We start from the raw sequence: 22,987 nt of genomic DNA, 5'->3' as shown, positions 1-22,987 counted from the left end.
ACCTGAGGGTTCGTAGCACTATATAAATGCCTAATTATTATTATTATAACTATATGGCCGCTACCACGGCCATGTAATATGTATATTATTACATGGACACAGTAGTGTACATGTAGTTATGGTTAAGTTGGTGTTTCCATAGGAAGAGCATTTTTTGGGTGGCTTATAACTTCGCTCCCTTTGGACGAATCCTCACCAAACTTTGCAAAAAATGTATATGGTCCACTCTGAATTTTTTTGCAAAGGTTGGAGAGGTTTGGTCCAGGGGGGGCAAAGTTATAGGGGGAGTCCCAAAACTTTTCTTTTTTCCCATAGACACGCCTACAGCCCAAACCACTGGACGGATTTACACCAAATTTGGTGTAAATCCGTCCAGTAGTTTTTTTTAAAATGACCAAAATGTAAGGCAAAAAAATGTGTGATATCTCTGTTCGCGTCGCGGACAGACATCCCGGTTCGCTCCGCGGACAGTGCCCTGATTGGCCGAGCGGCTTGCGCCATGTCCGCGGACATCCGATGTGTTCCCTGATTGGACGGTGTGGGGCGTGGAGTGCGTCAGATTTTTGGTGGTGCCGACATCTTGCATTCGCGGATGACCGCGGACAGCGAGGTGAAACTTGGTTTAAAATTGTATTTAGTGGAGTGTGTTGGTGTGTAAGAGTGTTTGGGGAGGGTGGGGGAGTATGAGATAGGTGCAGTGTTGTATATTTTCTATGTGCTAGACGCTTTTGTTGTGTTCGATTTGTCTGCCGACAACACGACTGTTCTGAAATCTTCGTAAATAAGCAGAATGGATTTGGTGTCAAGTTGAAAGTGTTCTAAGAAGACTCGTGGGGTCCTGGAATGTTTGCAGGGGGTGTCCTGAAGACGTTGTCTGTATTGTTCGTTGTCAAGCTGAAAGTGTTCTAAGAACACTCGTGGTGTCCTGAAATGTGGGTGTCCTGAGGACGCCGTCCGTATCGTCCCCTGGCAAGTTGAATGTGTTCTAGGAACTTCCTTGTGTCAGCGGACATTTAAATGGTTGCAATGCTTGAATCTATGGGTGTGATATGCTGCGGTGGTTGTGGCCACATATGCCATGCACCCAAGAGTCTATGCTCTGGCCACAAGCACCGCTGCATATCACACTCATAGTGGCTTATAACTTTGGGTCAAAAACAAATTTATAAGGAACATTGTTATAAGCCAGTATGGGTGTGATATGCTGTGATGGTTGTATTTATCATGTTATACTTACTATTTGGTTTAGTATCGGGAGTCCATGTTTTTCTTGTTCATTTCTGTAATAAAAGAAAATAGCATGTTAGTATTAGTATTTTATAAAGACTTATTACATTGTACAATCAACATTTTCTTCTTTTTTTTACCCTCATATTTAGTGGATGACAAACCAGAGTACTGTGCAATTTGTTGCTAAAATCATTGGGTCTGTGGGATTAAAAAAAAACCTTTTTGGGTTATGCTACAGTTTATTTGTTTGTTTGTTTTCAGTGTTTACTTGTTGTTTCAGGCTAATGCTTTATACATTGGAATGTTCCAGTTTTTGGGAGCAGTAAGTTATTAGGTATTTGTTTGGATATTGTAAAATTTTGGAGCAGTTAAATACCAGTAGGCGTATTCTAACTGTATATTGTTTTATATAATTTCGTGGTATTGATTTATCTGTTTGGATATTTCAAAATTTTGGGACAGTTAGATACCAATTGGCGTATTATAACTGTCTGTTTTTTTCTCTATTTGAGTGGTATTAATTTATCTGATTAGTTGGTGTAGCATCTTTGGGCAGTTAGATAGATTTTGGAATATTGTGACAGTTTATATTTATTTACTACAAGTGTACTTAAGGTTTAAGTACCGTTTAGTTATCAAATTTTGGTTTTAAGAACATTAAATAAGTGTTTGTAACATTTGCTGGTAATGTTTGCTTTAGAGTAATGGTACTATCATTACATTCAAACCATCCACATTTCTTTTTTATATATGCAGTGTTGTGCCCTGAATTGGTTGTGGCTCCTGCGTGGTAGATTATACCTATTGTTGTGAAGGTTTTTCTTACAAAGTGATATTTGACCATGTGTGAATCCAGTTGTTTTTGGTACCATCTGCATTGTAACGTAGAAGCATTAGTATTACGTATTTAATATGTGTTTGTATTACTAACGTGGATCGATTATCTGAATTGCAGGTCGAACATAATCTACCATGGTTTGCATTTTGTACAAGTTGCTGAAATGGAACGGATTCACAATTAGGTACTGATATATACACAAAGCGTTCATTGGGGATTTGTTCTTGTGTCACATTATTGCAGAGAGTGCTTATATGTTTCCACATGTATGAAATCTGGAAGATTTCATGTATAGGTATATTTTTGTTTTCCAATACTAATAGTAAGTACATTAGTAATTCTTGTGGATCTTCCTGTGAGTTTATAGTGAATTTCACCATTCCAGCACAGTTGTCCAATTGTTGTCTTATTCCATAAACACTATACGTGTTGTCAGGATTGTTTGCTGCGTTTCTGTGAAGTACTAACATTTGCAAACACAATGGGTCTGTACTGTGTAAGTACATTTTCTCAACAATTGGTGGTAATTGAAATAAAATATTCATTGCTACATTTGCATAGCAACTTACATCAACTATATTTGAGAGTTTAAATGGACCAGGTAGTTTTGTATCTGACTGCTTTTTTTGGAGTTTATCTTCCTTCTTTGAAGAAGTACCTGGTTTACTTTCCCTAATTGATTCTTTTTTGCTTGTGGCACTTGATGAAGTATTACTTTCTTTTACTCTCTTTGGAGGATTTGCAGTGACATCCTGTTGCTTTTCTGTTTGATTTATTTTTCTTTTAAAATCTTTTACTTTTTTTGGACAGAATATGTGTTTAGATGGGGAGTGTATAGTGAACAAGGTCTATTGTATTCTAAAATGCAAGGAATATCAGCGTTTATTTTACTTGCATCAAAGTTGATTAGAAATAGACAGTCAAGTGTACGTAAGCGTGATAGTGCTACGTAGCTCATGCCTTCTTTAAAGACTGTGTTACCAATGTCTATAATTGCTTTGTCTAGGGTAAGACCTTGTGATTCATGAATGGTGACTGCGTATGCAAGAGTTAGAGAAAATTCTTCTTTGCGTACATACATGTCTTTGAAGAGAAGGAATCGAGCTGTTGAGCGCCCTATTCTTTTTACTTCTGAAAGTTTGTCAAAGAGAATAGTGCCAAACTGAATTCTGTTGTCATGTGGGTATGTTTGAAAGCCAAGAACTGTACCCAGTGCTCCATTTACTAGTCCTTGGTCCACGTCAAGGTTACGTTTGAGCATTACTCTGCAATTTAAGGTTAGTTTTAATATCTTTTCCAAGCCTGCTGTGTTTGAGATTGATTTTTCTAAACTATTTAGTCTTGTTGTGGCTTGGTCACACATGGGTAGTGTCATTCCATGTAAATCTAGCTTGTCTGTGGCGCTAATTTCCATTATTGGTTGCATTTCTTTACTTAACATTATTTCATTGAATTTGAAACAGCTTGCAAGTGTTGGCATTAAGGCCATACAATTGACATTTTTGTGGGTTAATTGTTCCATAACATCTGTAGCACATGCATTATCTTACCACATTAGAAGACTCAGGTTGATCGGTTGTAGGGAATATTGTGATCCAAGGTTTAATTTGGATTTAAATTCGCCCTCTTGTGAGGTACTTGGGATTGCTTCTTTTTGTTAAAAACTGCTTCATAGATGAAAAAGGATTTTTTTATTAAATTTCTCTATCCACAGGATGTAGGAACACATACATATATATGTATTTCTGTCGGATACTTGTGTTTGCTTTTCTTTGGAAGAATAGTATACGGATGTTTCCAAAATCTCTTAAAAATATAAATATTAATCCCCCATGTTATATCTTCTCTTCTGGTCTTTATATTATTTTTTATTTATTCATTTGGATCCAGAGCGAAAAATTACTGCTTTCCATCTTTATTCTCGGCGGGAGTCAGAAAAAGGGGGAATGAAATCCGACGAGTTTCAGAGAAAATGTCTGCTCGTCTGGATTTTTTCCTGGTAACAAAGCCACAAAGAGCCTACCGGTTTCAGTGGCACAGACAAGGTAGGGGCCACATTCATCAGGGCTGGGCGGACACTTAACATTTGCTCTGTCAACAGTCTGGTAGTTAGTAGGATAGTGCCAGGAGATCCCACCTGTAGATAAGGGGGGAAAGGTAAAGAGAAACGAAACAAAAATTCAGAAAGTACCATTGTAATTGGATACAAATAAAATACTCGATTTTATAAAGGTACTATCATATTAAAAACAGGGGCCAGATCTTACCTAGTTACAGGGGTTCCCACGGAAATCCGTGTAGATGGGAAGGTTAAATGAAGTACTTCCCGGGAAGACATGCAATATCTGTCATGCAAATCTGAAACAAAAACAAAAACGAAGTTTCTCATTTATGACATTTTTAGAGAAAGGGGGTGAACTACATGACAAAGTAATATGCCACTAGTTAGAAAGAAAATGCATAACTCACGAGGTCAATTCAAATGAGATTGACCCCTTACAATGTGTACTCAAAGGGAGCGCCAGCACTCAGCAACTAAATCAGTAAGTCAATAAATGAATGAGTAAACACCCCGCATCTAATATATACGGCGGGTGTTTGAAAAGGGCAATGTAAGTCCTTCTGTGTCTATGCTACAGGGAATGAAGCATTGTTCGAATTGTTACATACTGGACCACCAGGAGAGGGGAATATAGGTGAGCCCGGTCCTCCTGTGACCTCGGCTCCAGTGGGAAAATACGCTTGCGCCCCATTGTGTAGGTGGCAGCTCCAGGCTGTGCTTACCTACTGCGCCTTCGTCGGAGATTCCAAATGGGGTCGGCTCGCGAGTGATGCTGCCCGCGTATCAAGTGACTGGGTGATTGTGTATGTGCGTACGGCCGTATGTTATGATGTTTGTTCTGGACTTAGGTACAACGGCGTCCGGCGTCGCTAGAAACAAACGTAGGACTACTGCATGGTCCACGTCATCTTGTGTGTATTCAAGTAGGCGCTTGGAACAAGATCATTCTATTACTAAGGCACTCAAAAAGCCCTAGAGTCAATTGAGCTAGGTCTGTACGTATTATCATGAAGAGTGGGATGGTTGGCGGGGGCTGGAAAAGCTTACTCAAACTATGGCTCATTGTTGATGATGATATGCATAATCACACATTAAACATTTTAACAGAAATTGTCAACAAACAACAGAGTGACTAGAGGAATACGGGGACTAGGAGTTCTTATCACAAAGTCGCCAGGGTCTGCCAGCTGGTAAGTTCATTCAGACCGCATTGCATTATCACGATAAAGTGCATGAATGTGCCGGGTTTTAAATATTGCTTCTGCTTCTTTAGAAAGTATACCAACTCTGATACTTTTTAAGATGTTGGCATAAGTGAGATCTGCAGATTGGCACATGTTTTCTGTTAATTCTCTGTACATTTTAAATGTTGCCAAAGGTTGACATTTCCTATGCTGCCAACAGTTTTACGGCAGAGTTTGTGTCCTAATGTTTTAAAAATAGGATCACCTTTTACTGGTGTCAATTGAAGAAGATCTCTGAAAAAAATAATGTGTTTTCCTGCAAATAGCTCTTCATAGTTTGTTTTGTGTACTTCTTGTAATCTGAGGTGAATCAAAGCCAACATTAGGTTGGACACATTGCTCACGTCATCTATTAGTAGCATTTAGATTTGTTTCAATGCTCTGCGTAGTTCCATTGCAGCTTCTACAGAAAGTTTGTAATAATCTAATTTGTTTTGGTGTTCTACTGGCAGGAGTAGTAATCAGTGTAAAGTGACACCACCTATGTTGTAGGCAGCTAAACCTGTGGGGGCAGTGACAACAGCTGACAGTTTGTTGTTTGTCAATTGTTGAAGGAACTTATTGATGATTTTGATTAGGAATGCTTTGCCAGAACCAGCTTCACTACTGACATACAATAGTATAGGTTTGTAATTTTGACAGGTGTATTCTTTGTTTTCATGTTGTACACCATGTGCAATTTATTTTGTTACTTCTTGGAAATGCTATGTTGCTCATTGTTTAGCTTTGATTGTAGTGTAGTTAAGTCTTCTTTATCTTCATACCGACACATGGTGTTTTCTACTTCTATCATAGCTAATTCTGCTTCATTTGTTATTAGTGGGTCTCCCAGTGGTTCTTGGCTTCCTATGACAGAAGGTTGACTACTGTCAGGAGTGTCCTTATCTAGTTGGGCCTGGAGTTCTTCTTCGTGTTGCTGTTCATTGTGCAACATTGTTTTGTACTGTGCAAAGTTTACATCAGTTATACTGCTTTCATTTGCTTTGAAAGCGTCTTCATATGAGTCATAGTTATCTAGTATTTCTTCTTCTTTTCTCCATGGTTTAAAGAGTTTTAGCAGGGGCATGTAATATACTTCTTGATGTTGAGGAGTCTTTAATGACAATTTGATATGATTAATTAAAATTGGTTTGGTGAGTTTTACTAAGCTGCCTTCACAGTTTGTCACTTTGTATTTACGGTTTTGTTCATCAGGTTTTATATTATTTTTGTATGTGTAGTTTTGGGCTATGTGGTATAGACACATGGTTTCCAAAGTGGTACTCCTATTTGGGTAGTATGTGTCCAATAAATTGTTTTTTAAAATGTCTTGGTTGTTGGGATCATGTTTGGCTATTGTTTCTATATCTTCGTATGATTTTAGAACTCTTTTTCTAGATTTAGCTGGACCAAGAGTTAGTAATACTATATTTGCAGATTTACCATACAATGCAGTACCAGTTAATCGATCAGCTGTTTCATAGGATCCACATTCTCTATGGGACAGAATTTTTATGCCAAAGCTGTATAATTACTGAGAAAATGTTTTATCTGATGACAGTTCATTCCAGAGGTCTTGGAGCTCTGTCTTTTCTGATTTGGTTAAGTATGCTGTGACATATTGTGCAACTGCAGTAGAATTGTCTGTAATGTACTGCACATCTATGTTTGCATTCCATACGTGGGCAATGATTGCATTGTAATCATTGATATATTTTTCTTCTTCCTTTCTTTTTATGCAATATGTATTTTTAGGTGACTTACCTTTAACACTATGTCTAACTGAAGACATGAGGTTGTTCACTTGACCTGTATTTGTAACTGGTCTAGGGAAACCAAATCGGCATTTGGTGTAGTATTTCCCTTTGTTTTAGTATTTGTGACGACAATATTTGCCACATTTGGGTCTTTGGAATTGTAACATTTTTGCATGAAGATCACTATTTGTGGATTATGATGGAATTTCACAAGTGACATATTTTTCAATAAACTGTAAAACAGTGGCATCACTGTCTTGACCAAATTTAGCAGCATCTTTAATCCATAAAAGCATGTGGACATATGGTGCTCCTCTGGCTTGGTATTCTTTTCTCCAAAAGAAGTGTTGCACTTCTCCAAGGGGAGGAACAGTTTTATTACAAATAAAATGTAGCATAGCAATGAAGCAATGGTGAAAATATCTTGAAACATTAACAGGATCCTGAGAACAAAGTTCTCCGGAAGTTAGTATATCTATGTTTGTTTTGTTTTCATTTGATATGCGTAGGAAAGCATGTAAATCTTCCCATGCATATTCTGCACAACTTAATGTAACAAATCAAGTGGGTGGGCCAAGGTTTCTTATCATACAACTTACATCTCCATGACGTCAAAACCAGTACTCTTTAGTACCACGCATATTTGCTAATAGATTTGTAAGATTTGCTTGTAAAACCTCATCTTTTTGTTGAACTTTTTGTAATAACTGTGTAACTGTCATATTTTGAAAGTGTGATCCTGATTTTAATATGTGTGCAACTCCGTAACATAAAGTTGCCAGTTCACTTTCAAAGAGTAGGTGGAATATGTATTCCACATTTTGTCGAAATCTGGGATCTTCAGAATACATTCGTAATGAGCGATATTCTGATGCTGATATTTGAATAGGTCTATCATCGTATCTTCTTCCTTTGCCAGTCGGAAAGAGTAGAGGAAAAGCATGTGCTTCTATACTTTTTTCCCATATGCTGATTGGTGATCCTTTCGTTTGACGCATTTGGTACGTTTCCAGTGCATCTTCTATGGTGTCATTAGAGTGCAACGGATGAATTGTATAATGGTCTAAAGTGTTTGATATTGTAGTTTGATCTAGGAGCTCAAATTGCCCAGCTTCTTGTGTCTCTTGAATTATTTCAGTTGTATCTTTCAAGTTTTCTTCAAAATTAATTTCTTTGTAATATTCATTATTCTCTTTAAGATATTGCAGGGCTTCTCTAACTTTATGTAAATCTACCAGTTGTTGCCACATTTTTTTGTCTTTTGCAGGTACTCCATTTACCAAGATAATTAAAGATTGTTGTATTGGACGTTGCACTCCGAGAGTGTGCACATTTTCTTTTAGATCTAATGGTAAATACACTACTTTTCTACGAATACCTTTCACTAATACAGAGGGAGGTAATTTTGCAGTTTTTGGTTGAAGGCGTATTATTGCTTGAAATGGGTGCACTGTTTGAATTATGATGCTCTCATATAAATTAAGTTGTTGAAGGGGTTTTGGTAGTGGATATAATTCCAAGTTATTTGTGATAGCATGTGAAGGAGTTTGGTTGTTGTCAAGTTTTGTAGTGCAGTAACTGCAACGTATTATGGGGTCAGTTATTTCGTATTTGTTTTCTGCTATAAGGTAGAGAGCTAATTCAAACCGTTTACATTCTTCATTGTCTTCTATTTTGTATGATAGGTCTGCAGTTTTTGTGTTACTTTTATAAAAAGTTCTGCGGCAACATACACATACGTGGTTTGGTACTTCAGCTGAAGTACTTTCAAATTTTAGTATTTCTTTTTTGTATGTGTGTAGTGAAAGATTGCCATGTGCAGAATTGTTACGAAGTTGGTTTACAGCTAATTCATCTTGTAAGTGGGTTTCACTTCCAAAATATTTTGTCTGGATATAGTCGATTTCTTTTAGTAGGTATTTTGCTGTACCATGAAGAAGAATGTTATTTAAATTGGCTAGTGCTAAAGCAGGACTTTTAGCATAGTACAGTTTATAAACTAGATTTCTTATACTTGCATGATGTGTTGATATCCTTTTGATATCATGGAAGGTTGTTTTGCAAGTAGGTCCTGTAATGCAGGCCAATGAATGTCCTTGTAGTCCTGTGTACTTGCGTACTGGACAAGCATCCATATTTTGCAGTAGTTTAATTTTGATTTTGTCTTTGCTTTTCACATATTGATTGAGGAATTGGCGTAAAGACTTGAACATGTTTTGGGAATGTTACACATTGACGTGCATGGCCATTCGTACACTAGATGTTCTGATTCAGTTCAATGGAGGGGTAAATCTATGTTTTCAGGGCATATTATTGTAAGGAATACTTCTTGTTACATTATGGTATTATTAACTTTTTCATAACGTCGACCACTGCTATGTATGGCAATTGTGTTTGTTTGATTTATTTTGTACGCTTCTTCATTAAAGTATGGTTCTGTGCTTGAGTGTGACTCCAATCACCTCCACAGATATTTAAGAAGTTATTTCTGTTGACATTTCGTTTATTGAGAAGTCTTTTTTGTAATTTAGTTATTAGTTTTGTTAGTGGTTTTATTCTGTTTAACACTAAAATAAATAACTATCTTTTGAGAAGAATTGCACTATCAACGCTTCTAAGATGACTTTTCTATGATAGGTTTGAAGTGTTGAACCTGGTTTCTCTCCTATTTTCATAAGATTTTGAAGGACTTTGTGACGGAACATTTTGGTTAAAATACTTTTCTTGGTGTGCTTACTTTGTACTACATCAAGATTTATAGAAGAAGTTTTATTTGTAGTGATAGTTGATTTTCTGTTAATTATTTTTTGGTTTGTTTTACTTTTTGATAGAGGAGGAAAAGTTTTTGTACAAGAAACTTCTTCTGTTTCACTACATGACTGTATTAGCTGTTGTGTTTCAACTTTTTTTTACAAATTCTGCTATAGAGGGATGTTTATGTTGGAGAGCTTTCATTTCATTTGCTCTACTTCTGCGTTTCTTTCTACAGAGTTGCTTTTTGGTAGGCATTCTTTAGGGTCTGTTGAAAAAAAATACAGAAGGTATGCGTTGGGGTGTTCTGGAATGCATGTGTGTTGTGTGCACGAGTGTTTGAGTAAGATGATAAAGATGTATGTAATGGTGTGTGATTGTGCTTTGGGAAGTACAACTACTAGGGGGTATTCTTGAATTAATGTGTTACTAAACTGGGGTTCAGATGACAGAAAAAAGTAAGCCAGTGGTTTGGAGAAGTATAAATAGTATATCTAAAACTATACAATTAAAACAGTTGTTTGCTCTACAACATCTAAATTCTAGCGGCTGAGTTGGATAATTTGTGTGTTGAAAAATAGGAAGTTGTGGGCCATTCTGCCAGTAAATCATTGTTTAAGACGGGGGGATTTTTGGTCAGAATGTTGCAGAATCTCTATTTTTAGGCACAGATATAGCATGAATTAACCTTACAGTGTGCTTGAGTAATAATTCAAATATTATGGTAACATTTTACTTACTTTTTTTCTAAAATGAGTAGTCTGCTTCTTAGTTGTTCTTTGTACTTCAAATTCGGCTCCTTCTTTTCTGGAGAATGGTCTTCACTGCAATTGTAAAAGAAAGAAATTAGTAATTTGGTTTGTATATAGCACTGTTTTTAATTTAGACATAGATTTTTTAAATTGAAATGCTCAGCACCTTCCTCAAAACCATTAAAACTATCTTATGACTAACTGTAGGAAAGAAAATATCTTTACTATAGCTTGTGAAATTCATATTGTACCACTGTATACCACTATTCCTGTAACTAAGCTTATCCACGTAATAGTGAGTCAATGTCATAGCCTGCTTTTCCATGTAATAGTGAGTCAATGCCATAGCCTGCTTGTCCCATATAAATGTAAGTAATTATATAAATTGAAAAAATTAAAACCAATTATGTGTTTGTACAAATATTATTGTTTGAGATTTGATCATAGAGTGTGCATGTAATTTTGTTTGATTATATGTAGTCTATATATTTTATTTCAAAAATGTTGGTTTAAGATCATTTGCGTGTGTGTGTGTGTATGAAGAAATTAAACAGTATAAAGGTTTGTAAGTCACAGTTCATTAAAGGACAATGAAAAAATGATTTTAGATTCATTTTACAGATTATACAAGGTAAAAGTCGGTTAGAAAATGTGTTCATGTACTGTATAGAAAATATGCATACCTGTAGTTTGTGTTCATGCATATGGATATGGACGAAGCTGCAAGTAGAAATCTTGGAGACTTGTATAGTATTTCTCGAAGATCGTGCTTGCCAATGGTATGAGACTTGTACTCCGAGAGATTCACCGTACATTTGCAGTGCTGATCTATGATGATGCAGTTACATGTAGAGGTCTTGGATTTGATTGGCGGATGGTCATGTGATTTCTTAGCTACATCCAATGAGGGAATGGTACAGAGAGTGAAGTGGAAATGGTAGAAGGGCTGTCCATGTTACGATATGTTCGCGGACATGGCGGTAGTTCTAGGACACTGCATATTACATCCAGGAATTTGGGGTGGGGAGGCATGCAAATGAGATTGAATGTAGCAAGGGATTGGTCAGTAAAGTTTAGTGAGTGTTTGCTGAGAGAAGAACAGATCGCTATGGCTGAGTGTTTCAAAAAACAGATTTTGTGGATTTTGGGAGATTTTGTGGATTTTGGGAGACTCATGGATACATTGGTTGAAGGGGCATGCAGAAAGCTGTGGAGTATCTATGTATCTTGGATTCCCACATGTGGAAGTACACTGGCATGGAGTGCGTGGAATGAAGTGGTTGGACTTTTTTAGAAATACAGCATCCATTTTTAAGTAGGTGTTATGTATTTATAATTTTTGACATACAAACACCTCTCAAAGGCTCTTTTCAGAGACACCACTTGCTCCCAGAGAAAAATGCAATGGTTACAATAGGGTAGCACCCCCATTTTTTGTATGTTCGCGAACTGTCCACGGACTTTTAAGATATACAAAGGGCCCTGCTTTATTTATCTTCACTTCTATTTTTTAACTGTGAAAGGCGGCTCTGAAAAGAGCCTTATTTTTTTTTTTATTTTTGTTATTTTGTATTTATTTTGTTTTTTTATACACAACACACTAGGAGAGGAGGGGAAAGGAGGGTAAAGCGGGGGACACCAACCACAGGGATAAGAAAGGGTGAGCTTAGAGAGGAAGATCTAGAGTGGGTTTTATTTGGGTAGTGAGCAGGTCTTCTCGTGCTCTGAGACGATAGTCTCAAAAGCACTCCAAAGTCGTTCTTCCCTGCAGAGTATTGTGTCACAGTACATACATACAACTGTGACCCTCGAAAGGTAAGGGTCATCAGAATTCTGTATGGCCTGTGAGGCAGCTTGAGGAAGACGCTGTCCCACAGAGGTGTTCCTTGTGGTGACAGGATCAGAAACGGAGGATGAAGTAGAGGTAATCAACCTACTACGCACTTCGCAAGGTACAGCCTGGCCAATGGCCCCAGTGTGGAATGAGTTCAGGTGTCGCTTCATGGTCGTGGTCCCAAAGCTGTACGCACCATGCCTCCCGCGACTGTGACACGGTTCGCACAAGCCTTAGGAACATTCCCATGAACGGTAAACAACCGCCACACCCAAGAATCACGCCGAGGGTGGGTAGTAGGGATTTCCTCTACCTCATTCTCGTCATCCTCTTCTTCCTCCTCTGTATCCTCACTCCTGTTCCCCTCTTCAGGCCCTTGGGGAGATGGTGGTGGAGGGGGTGGGGGTGGTGCTGAGGCAGATGTAGCACCAGGTGGCAATAGTGGAGCCATGGATGTTAGCGTCTTGGAGGTGGAAATCTCAAAATCTGCAAAGTATGCAGCAAAATGCAGTGTGCTCTGTGGAATAGCCAGAAACACAATGAGAATGAGCTCTAGGGCGTGGTCTTTTATAAGGGGTGCTTGTACGCGGACATGCGCGCCATCCGCAAGACAGATCGAACACCAAAAAACGTTCAAAAAGTCACAAAAACTATGTGGAAATTTAGGATTAGTATGTGGGATTTGTGGTATGGTGAGTTTTTAATGAGAAATATTGTGGATTACTTGGAAATGTACTTTTAAACTGTTCGGGGATACGAATAGTGTCCGCATTCAGAACACGCGATCAGCGTGGGCGCGGTCACATGACTGCTTCGTGAGCATGTTCGCTAAGGAAGCGACCGTCCGCAGGACACCCAATGTACGGACATTGTTTTGCGCATGCGTGTTGATGTTCTACGGACAGTGTTCGGGTCCTGACCTAATTAAAAGTACGTCAACCGTAAAACTAACTGTTACGGACAGCCGTTTGTTCTTAGCACAGTTTAACTTACTTGCGAACAATACGGACAGACATAGAGTCCCCAGCACATCTACATTTTTGTTTATTTACGAACAATTCGGGACACCAGGATTGTTCTTAGAACAGTTTCAACTTGCTAGCGAACACTACGAACAGGCATAGTGTTCTTAAGGACACCTCCATTTTTGTTTATTTACGAACATTTCAGGACAGTACGAGTGTTCTTAGAACAGTTTCAACTTGCATGAGAACATTACGGACAGATATAGTGTCCTCAAGACACTTACATTTTTGTTTATTTACGAATATTTCCGAACAACCGCGCTGTCCGTGGACACCTAAATTGGTTTTAACACAAAGAACTGAAAGTAATTACAACACAATATAAAAAAGTAACTTTATTTGACATATATAAACAATTTATGACTGCGAAGGTGGGGCAGAAACAAAAACAGGAGAATTAGGGATTTCAACATAATTGGGATCAGGTGAAGAAGGGATGGAAATGTCATCAAAACGTTTTGGTCCATGGAGAGGGTTTGGGGTTAAATGAGCGGGGTATGGTGAGGGGGGACATGTACAGGTGGGACAATGGTATGTTGTTGGTAGTTTTAGGTGATCTTCCACAAAGTTCTTTAAATCGTTAAAATTTGCCATAAATTGGTCAATTTTTTGGTTAATGTGTTCAAGAGTGTTATCCACCGCTTCTTTTTCTGTGGTAGTGGCAATTTTTGTATGGTCTGTAAAAAAAAAAAATGTAAATGTTAAATGTATACAAAATAATATTTATTAATTGGTTCATATAGTAAAGTGTGTACCATTAGGTGCACTATCTTCTGACATTTTGTCTTGTGGGAAATGCTCCTCTAGCCACACCAGAGTACTACACATTTCTGTGAGAAAACAAAAAAGTAATATATGTTTTATCTAATACGGAAAGTTTATAAATATATGAGTAAAATGAAGTGCACTTACTATTTCAGGAAAGTATGTGATGAGTAGTCTGTACGTCTGGTCTTGCTCTTAGTTGTGGAGTGTCTGTGAGGTAATTATGTTGGAAGCCACTTTATCTTCTTTTGGTATATTCCATTTTAGAACATATTGTATTTAAATGAATGGTTAGTGTTTCACATATATGGGTTACATTTCTTAAGTATTACTACATATACTTTGTATGTGTGCTGCTTTGTGAAAGTGTTAAATGTTCCTATGTTATGATATAACAATTACACATACCACCCCAGAGTTTTTAGGTGGTGGTACTGTTGTTCGAACATGTGCGGGGACAGTCAAATTCAGTAGAAAGGGTTCAGTATGTTCCATATTACATGTACATTAAGTCAGTTATTATTGTTAAGTTGTGCTACTAAAAAACTATGAAATTCAGTAAAAAAACTTTGTTAAATGGACGTTATGGTTAAGTTGCGCTAATAAAAACCTATGAAATTCAATGAAAAAACTTTGTTAAAAGGGACGCTATGGTTAAGTTGCGCTACTAAAAACCTATCAAATTCAGTGAAAAAACTTTGTTAAAGGGACGTTATGGTTCAAAGTAAAACTGAAATTCGGCAGTTATGGTAAAATAAGCAACCATAACTCCCGCCACCGTGCACTGCTAACACTAACACCCAGGACATCAAAGATGACATAACAAATGTCATTGATGACATCACTGATGACATCACATGGCTGGCTCTCCCTTTGTTTCCTTTACTGACATATCTAAGCCACATAGTTTTCTTCAGTAACAGTCAGGAAGTAAAAATTGAAAAGGTACTATATTTGTAGACTTAGGGTCAAGTCATATCATATGAAACATATATATAGCGGAAGACACAAGCTTGAAAGAGAGCAATCCTTTCTGTGAATGAAGATAATCATTAGAGTATCAGCACTTTCTCATAGTTTTATTTGTATTACTATACCTTCCCTGTATATGCTCATATTTGTATACATTGTACTCGCACTCCTTTCCTTAGGGTTCACTGACATCATTTGATACACATACATACAGTAAGTAGCAGCTTTGAAACAGAGCAATCATTTCTCTGCATAAAGATAATCAGTTAGGTTATGAAATCTTTCTGCTACTACTTCTGCTTTTTTGCTTAATTCTCTGTCCCTGTACATACTCATATTTGTATGTGGTGTTGTCTCTTTGTGTTTTGTCTGTAATAATGTAATTATGTATTAAGTGGGTTTTATTAGCTACTTATTACATTTTTCACAGTATGCAAAACTCCAGTAAGAAAGCAGTTATCATTTCATTATTCTACATGGCAAGATTATGAATACTGCACCTTCATCATGTATACTGCACACACTGCCTATGTTTCTGCATGAGTTGCTTAGTATACTGGATAGAACTTCATAATAGAATGCTATTTATATCGATGCATTGCTTAATGCACTAATTAGCTCATGCTATTTATTCAAATGATCCTTGACACTTTTTGGTGAACATTATAAGAATCCCTCCTACAGAGTTTTCATGAAAAGTAAATGCACATGTGATATCATCAGTGATGTCATCAATGACATTTGTGATGTCATCTTTGAAGTCCTGGGTTTTAGTGTTAGCAGTGCACGGTGGCGCGAGTTATGGTTACTTATCTTACCATAACTGCCAAATTTCAGGGGTTTTTCGGTTTTACTTTGAACCATAACGTCCCTTTAACAAAGTTGTTTTACTGAATTTGATAGGTTTTTAGTAGCACAACTTAACCATAACGTCCCTTTTAACAAAGTTTTTTCATTGAATATATATATATATATATATATATATATATATATATATATATATATATATATCCATATGTTAGGCAGAATCCAGTGCAGTTCCATTAGGGAGCACTACACCAGATTAGGACTACAGGTGAGAGCAATAAATCCCCTTTGGTATCAGATCAGTCTGTACCACAAAGATTTAGTTGGTAGCTGTGGCTGAGCAGTCAGACTTATCTCAAGAGGGAGATGAGCAGTATTCAGGGTTTACACAATAGGTATCACAGTACTATGGAACAAGGAAACACTGACCAAAGCTTTGTATCAAAAAGAGAATAGATGTATTCTATACACATCTAGTTCAACACATAAATCACAGTTGATAAAGTAAGTTAAGTTTAGCCAAGGAAAAAGCATATACAACTACCTATTCAATTGTAGACAAGTTTGCGGTAGAGTGAAAACTGAGCAAATCAGCACAGTGAAAACCAACTACAAATGGCACTCTAACAATTTAAAGAAAGGGAGGGGAAGCACACGTTAAAACGAAATATCTTCAGACACCCCCTAGCAACACTTCCCTGAAGTTCTGTGAACAAGTAATGCACAGTGACACTTTAGCAGAAATATAAGTGAATGAAAACTGAGCAAAATGGCACTCCACAAGTTAAAACAGAAGAGGGGTTTAGAAGATTTAGGGGCATCAACACATTTCTCATTAAAACCAATCTAGTGAGAGCAGATCTAACAATTCAGCCAGAGTCAATAGGCCTGAGCCAGAGTCAGTGGTACAGGACCAAGCGCTTAGGAGCAAAAATGTTCTTGTAGCTGCAGTCAAGTCTTTAGTAGAAAAATATTGAAGAGGTAGATGTGAGGCGAAAGACAATGTTAAGAGAGAGGGCGGCCAATCCAACAAGTAGAGATAGGATTTAAAACACCTTTAGGGCTACCACGGGAAAAGGGAGGCCTGGCGGAACAATGTACCTTAAACGTGAAGAAGTGGCTCCTGCGGTGGTGGTTGTTCCTTGTAGTTCCTGCAGTTTGAGGGGTCCAGCAGAGGAAGAGAGGCTCTCATTGTGGAGGAAGGTTCGAGTCACTGCACTACCCAGGGATGAAACCAGCCACGGTGCTGCCAAACGAAGTTTAAAAGGTATGCTCCTTTTAATCGCGGTTCGGGTCGATAGCTGCCTGGCTCTCCGGTCTCCAAGTGCGGGGCACTGTCGATTCGACCATGGCAGGTCCGGAGAAGCAATGGGTGAACTGGTTGTTCCCACCATCTCAAGGGAAGAAGTCTCTTTCGATAAAGATCGCCTCTCGTCGTGTGGAAGAAAAGTGGTGAGATGATCCGGCAGGGCTTCACCTTTGGTGCAGATGCTGAAGTTGTCTGTGGCTTCTCTCCCCTTCGGTTCCGTAGTTCCAGTGGCGACGTCTTGCTCTTCCAGTCCTCAGGACTCTGCTTTTATGCAGAAAGCGACCCATTCATACAGCCTAGCTGTCACTCACACAGTGGAGTGGTCTTCTTGGCGGGAGACCCTCCAGCCTATCAGGTTAGAGTGCGACCTGAGTTGCTGTGGCAACTCTGTCCAGGGGTTCTACTCCCCCTCCCAAACAACAGACCCACCCCAGACTCAGAGGCGCCGAAAGGAGGGCTTCTTGGCAGAAGCCCCCCAAAAGAGCGAACAAAGGATCCCCGACCTGGGTTAGGAGAATGGAGTAAGACTCGAGAAAGAAGTTATATTAAAGATCTGGCAAATAAAACCTACCGGAGTAAAGTTAATAATAAAATAAACTGGCGGTATGTTAGAGGCTGTCAGTAAAAGTATTAGCCTCGAACAATGGCAAAATCCCATAATAAAATATTTGCGGTTGAACATTTTTGGTAGTAACCACTGCCATCAGTCAGAAACTTTAAAGAGCGGGACTTTAAGGTACCCCCTCGTAAATGAACCTAAGGGAAATCTATTAACCCTTTTCAGTACCTCCATAGTAAGATAGGTTGTCCTGGTTAAGTTCGTAAGATTTGACTGGTAAAGTCAATGGAGACATTACATGCTCTGGGAGACAGTAGTCAGTCCCAGGGTATGGAGTCTATGTTTGGGGGTCGCTACAACACCCCTGTGTCACTGCATGGAGGGTGTTGTGTAACACATGTGCATAAAGATAGTTCCTATGGGTGAGAGAAAACCCCATAGGCATTAAACACAAAACAATAACCTAGAACACACATAGCAAAAATGTCTAAGAGTGGGAAAAAGAGTCTCACTCTTAGCAGGTAAAAAGAAACAAACCCTTCAAAAACTAATAAAGTCAATGGCAACTTTACATGTTCTGGGAGACAGTAGTCAGTCCCAGAAAATGGAGTTTGAAGTGGGAAGTATGAAAAAGACAACCCTGTGTCACTGCAGTGAGGGTGCTATGTAACACATAGTAAAAAGATGATGCCTATGGAGTAGGTGAAGCTCCACAGTCTATGAACACAAAAATTGTTAAAAAACACACAGCAAAACACATGTAGGAGTGGGAAAAAAGGCTCACACTCTTACCAGGTGAAAACAATAAAGAAATCCAGCAAAGCTGCTGAGGGACTCATTAGGTAAGGGAAATTAGCCATTCTGGAGAATTCTCCCTAACATGCCCCTACAACTCCTCATTCTACAGGCCTATCTCTGGCCTTAAAACTCTAAAATCATTGAGAGCGTTATCTTCAAACTCATATTCAAGTATCTTGAGGTCCACTCACTTACTGGATCTCTCCAATGTGTGTTCTGGTCTAAAGATTCAATTGGGACTGTTCTCATCTACTGCACCAATGCTTTTATCACAACCTACCACTCTCACCTGCCTTCCATTTTCATCCTCCAAGACCACCCTTTTGCATTAAAGCTGTTGATCATCCCTCTCTCCTTCAATTCTCAATCTCATTGGAGTCCAGCACCTTTTCACATGCAACCTTCCCAGTGGGCTTTTGTCAAGGATTAGTTCTAGGAGCACGTCTCTTCATCCGATGCACATCCTTCCTTGGAAAACTCTTTTCCTCCTTTGGCATCAACTATCACCTCTTTGCTGAGGATACCACCACTGGAGGGCTAAATTCTGCCTCATGCTAACCTCCTTAAGTACATAAGCCATCTTTCTCCATGGCTCCAACACCAAGCCCAATCTCTCGTCTCTCAAATCTTTCCTCTTGACCTCCTCTCCATCTCACTAAAGGCTTGCATCTTTGAGGTTCCCTTTGACAGCAACCTGAAACTCTTCCAGTTGATCACAGACACTACAACCACTGCCAGTCCCAACCTCCTAGACATTACAAAAATCAGCCTACACCCCAAGCACCACTCACCTAAAACACATGTCTCAACTGTGTGTGTAGCAAACTGGGCTACTACTTAAGCCTTCTTCCTAATCTACCCTAAACGAAGTTCACAACATTCTGACATGCACACTTTTCAACATACACAGATCATTCTCCTCTTCTACCTACCATCACCATGATGGATGGCTCTGTATGGAAAATCGTTTTGTTGTTGAGTTTTTGCTACTCGTCTATTAGACCATCTGGCGACTAATACATTTTACTCCTGCTCTCAATATCCCTGTTCGTTGTCTCTTCACAACCCATCAGTCTCCTACTCCCGGTACATCCAACCACACTCCCTCCTTTTCTCGCTTTGCCATACCCCACTTCAGTGCTCACTCCATAGCCTCCAAATCAATCTCTGCAGTGCAACTCTTACGAACGTGTCTCAACTCCACTTGCTAGCAAAGGAAGATGTCTCTCCAAACCCTTCCATCCTCACCCGACCCTCCTATCCTGAATTCTGACCTTATGACCTCTATGTAATGTGTAAATTTGTTCTTAATGTAAAATCCAAATTGTGTTACATTTCTAAGTGTAAATATTCTGCCCAAAGGCTGTGAAAGGTAACAGTGCTATGCCCTACAGTCCCTGCCCCTTGTGCGTGTTCCCGTTCTTATACCTCTTCACAAGCCTGCATGGATAACTCAATCAAACAATGCTCTTATGGAAAGGCACCTTCCCGTGGTAATTCTTATTTGAAATGGAACCCTGTTGTTAAAAAATATGAGATTCAATAAGCACACTTAGGCAATATAATCTGAGTAGGGGGCATTACCAGTAGGGTAATGCCCCCTGCCCAAAATTCAAAGCTGAAGCGAAACAATGGCTTTTACGAAGCCCCGGGGGCATTATCCTACTGGCATTGCTCCCCGTTTGAGGGTTATATTGCCCGTAGTACAACGGCACGTCGTACCAGGGTACTAAGAGCAATTTTTCTTGAGTTGAGAAACGGTTCTGCAACCGTTTCTTGACTCGAGAAGAAAAAACAATACAATGGCCGGCAGGGATTGGGGAGAAGGGACTACACATAGTTCTTTCTCCCTTTCCAAGGTGGCCATTAAAATGAGTGAAGAAAAAGTAAAGAAACAAAATGGCCACGATGTAATCCCTTCTCCCCTTCCATGGCGGCCACTTGTAGGAAAGAATTCCGGGACGTGGCAGTGTCTGAACCTTGTCAGGCAGGTAAGGCCTGGGTGAGGGCCATGGGCCAATGAACTTGCTTTTAACAAATTAATTGACCTTCGGCGGACACTAATTCTAAATAATAATTAGTGCCAAAGCTGGATAGGACATTAACGTGTGGCCCATGAATTCATCAGTGATATGCTTTGCGCTTTTCAATGATTAAATAATGATTGTTCCTGTTTTTAAAATGAACTGTTGTGAGCATGGGCCTTTAAAGAACATTCTTCCACCTGTTGATTGCATTCGACTTTTTCAAAAGCATTATAGGATGTGCCTCTACACCAAATTCGTACAGTATAGTATAGAGTAAATTACAAGTTGGTGACTTATAAGAGAATGTGTGGTATAATTGTACACACTATAAACTCCCTACACCATGTCCGTTTTGCATTTTGTACTTTGCTGCTATTATTTTAAAGACCAGAAAGGAGGAGTCACCATGAACCAAGAAAACTGAACATTGTAAAAAAACATAATGTAAGGTGAAGAGATATAATTTTTATTAACATTAATAAATAATATTGAAACATACATTGCAGGTTATTCTGTCTTTGTGCACGAGAACCTTGGCTTTCAATGCCATCCCTTATACTTGCAAGATCACAGCCTTATCATGCAGTTGATAGATATTTAAGGTAATGTGAGAATATACTTTCACATGTTAATCTGATTGATCCTAATTAAAGAGAATGTGATTGTTTTCAGTACTTACGGCAGAAGGATCCTGTCCTCCACGCTTGGATCTGGATACCCTTGGCTTGGCACGCGCTGGCATAGACAGTGATGGAATCACAGAGGACAGAGGAGAGACCATTGTATTGGCAGGTGTCAAAAACACAATCTTCGAAGAAGGGTGTTGGGTCGATGGTTGTAAAGCAAGCACTGAACGGCCCATTGGGCGAGTTGATGATGCCGCAGAAATTGTTGCCCACATACTTCTTCTTGTCAGCATCATTGCAGACAGGACAGTTCCCAACACACTCTGGTGAACATCCTGGGATATCTCGCACTTTCCAGCTGTCCCCAAACTGAACAGCACTGGTCACCAGGATTCCGCCCTTCGCAGTCAAATCGTCATTAATCCTCTGGTTATAGTTTCCACAGAGGCCAAAGACTGCACCAATGTATGTGCTGGGCAGGGTCACTGAGAATATGCTGTCCCAGTCAAACACCACAACCAGGCCAAAGTCTGTCTTAATTATCCCATTTATGCCACTTCTGAATGCCACAATATTGCTGGTCTGGAAGTAGAATGGTAGGCTCACGAAAATGTCATCCACCTGATAAAAAAACATTTGGAAGGAGATTAGAGTTTTGCTAGGCTTGAAGCGATCTTTCTAATGCACAGTTGAGTCTACAATCTACAACATCCCACAGGCCCCTTAGTCGGAATGACGAAGCAAAGACAGATTCACTTTCATTTTGGATGCAGTACTCCACATTAATCCCAGCAGCTTCTCAGTTTGATCCCCACCACAGACACTCGCCAACCATCTAGGAGGAATTCTTTCATTTAAATAAACAAAGCAGATCCTGCCAGTGCCTCCAGTTACTAGCACCCTGCAACTCCCTCTCTCTATGCTTAGTTCTCCTTCCATGCATGACAAGGCAAACAGCGTGTTTCACCTTCTAACAGGTAAGACAAATGAGACAGAAGTATTCGTTTTCCAGGTTTGAGCCATTCATGCACGCTATTGTATGTTTCCACAGTGGATGAAATACTTCAGTAAATAGTGAAGAGCCCCAAATCTAATTCTTCTAGATTTCGAAGACAGATCTCTGTTCAGAGCTAGCCCACCTGGTGACCATTTCGAGAACAACTGAACCTGATCGATTGTGTTTTAGAAGAATCACACACGAGATTTTACACGTGCCTTGTGGTAAGAAAGTCAGGACACTTCCTGTTCAAAATATAAAATTGTGGGTTTCTTTTTCCACACGCCATAAGAGGGGAGCATCGTCATATTACCTAATACTGCAGCATTATACTAGGTTAGGTGGGTGCGGGGCGGCAGAAATCACTTTAAAACAATTAAGTGAGCGCTGGAAGTAAAAAAGCTGCCCCCACGGGATTTGCAACCATTTTTTATATGAGGATTCTACTGTTAATAATTGCTCTAAGACTGGTGACATGAAACCCATTAACTAACAGACTCATACATCTGCCACAATGGTAACCTATGTTTTGAGCCAGCAATGATTACCTCGGTCTTGTCCAGGTTAAGCCTACTCAGCTGTTCTCCACCCTCTGATTGACTTCCAAACACAATCAAACAAGGCCAATTTATCTTGTATGCAGAAGTAAATTACA

At 39.1% G+C, this 22,987-nt stretch overlaps 1 protein-coding gene across 1 annotated transcript in view; it reads right to left on the bottom strand.

Moving 5' to 3' along the window:
• LOC138533009 (IgGFc-binding protein-like) overlaps positions 1–22,987 on the bottom strand; it is a 330,908-nt gene that overhangs the window by 271,036 nt on the left and 36,885 nt on the right. The window contains exons 3-4 of the mRNA XM_069641116.1: positions 21,389–21,956; positions 4,092–4,205 (exon numbers count right to left, since the gene is read on the bottom strand). Coding sequence (XP_069497217.1) covers positions 4,092–4,205; positions 21,389–21,956 — 682 coding nt within the window. The remainder of the gene's footprint in view (positions 1–4,091; positions 4,206–21,388; positions 21,957–22,987) is intronic.

This window comes from Ambystoma mexicanum, chromosome 1p (genome assembly GCF_040938575.1).
Source record: "Ambystoma mexicanum isolate Mex_15411 chromosome 1p, UKY_AmexF1_1, whole genome shotgun sequence".
Taxonomy (NCBI): Eukaryota; Metazoa; Chordata; class Amphibia; order Caudata; family Ambystomatidae; genus Ambystoma; species Ambystoma mexicanum.
This window is presented reverse-complemented; position numbering and strand designations above follow the sequence as displayed.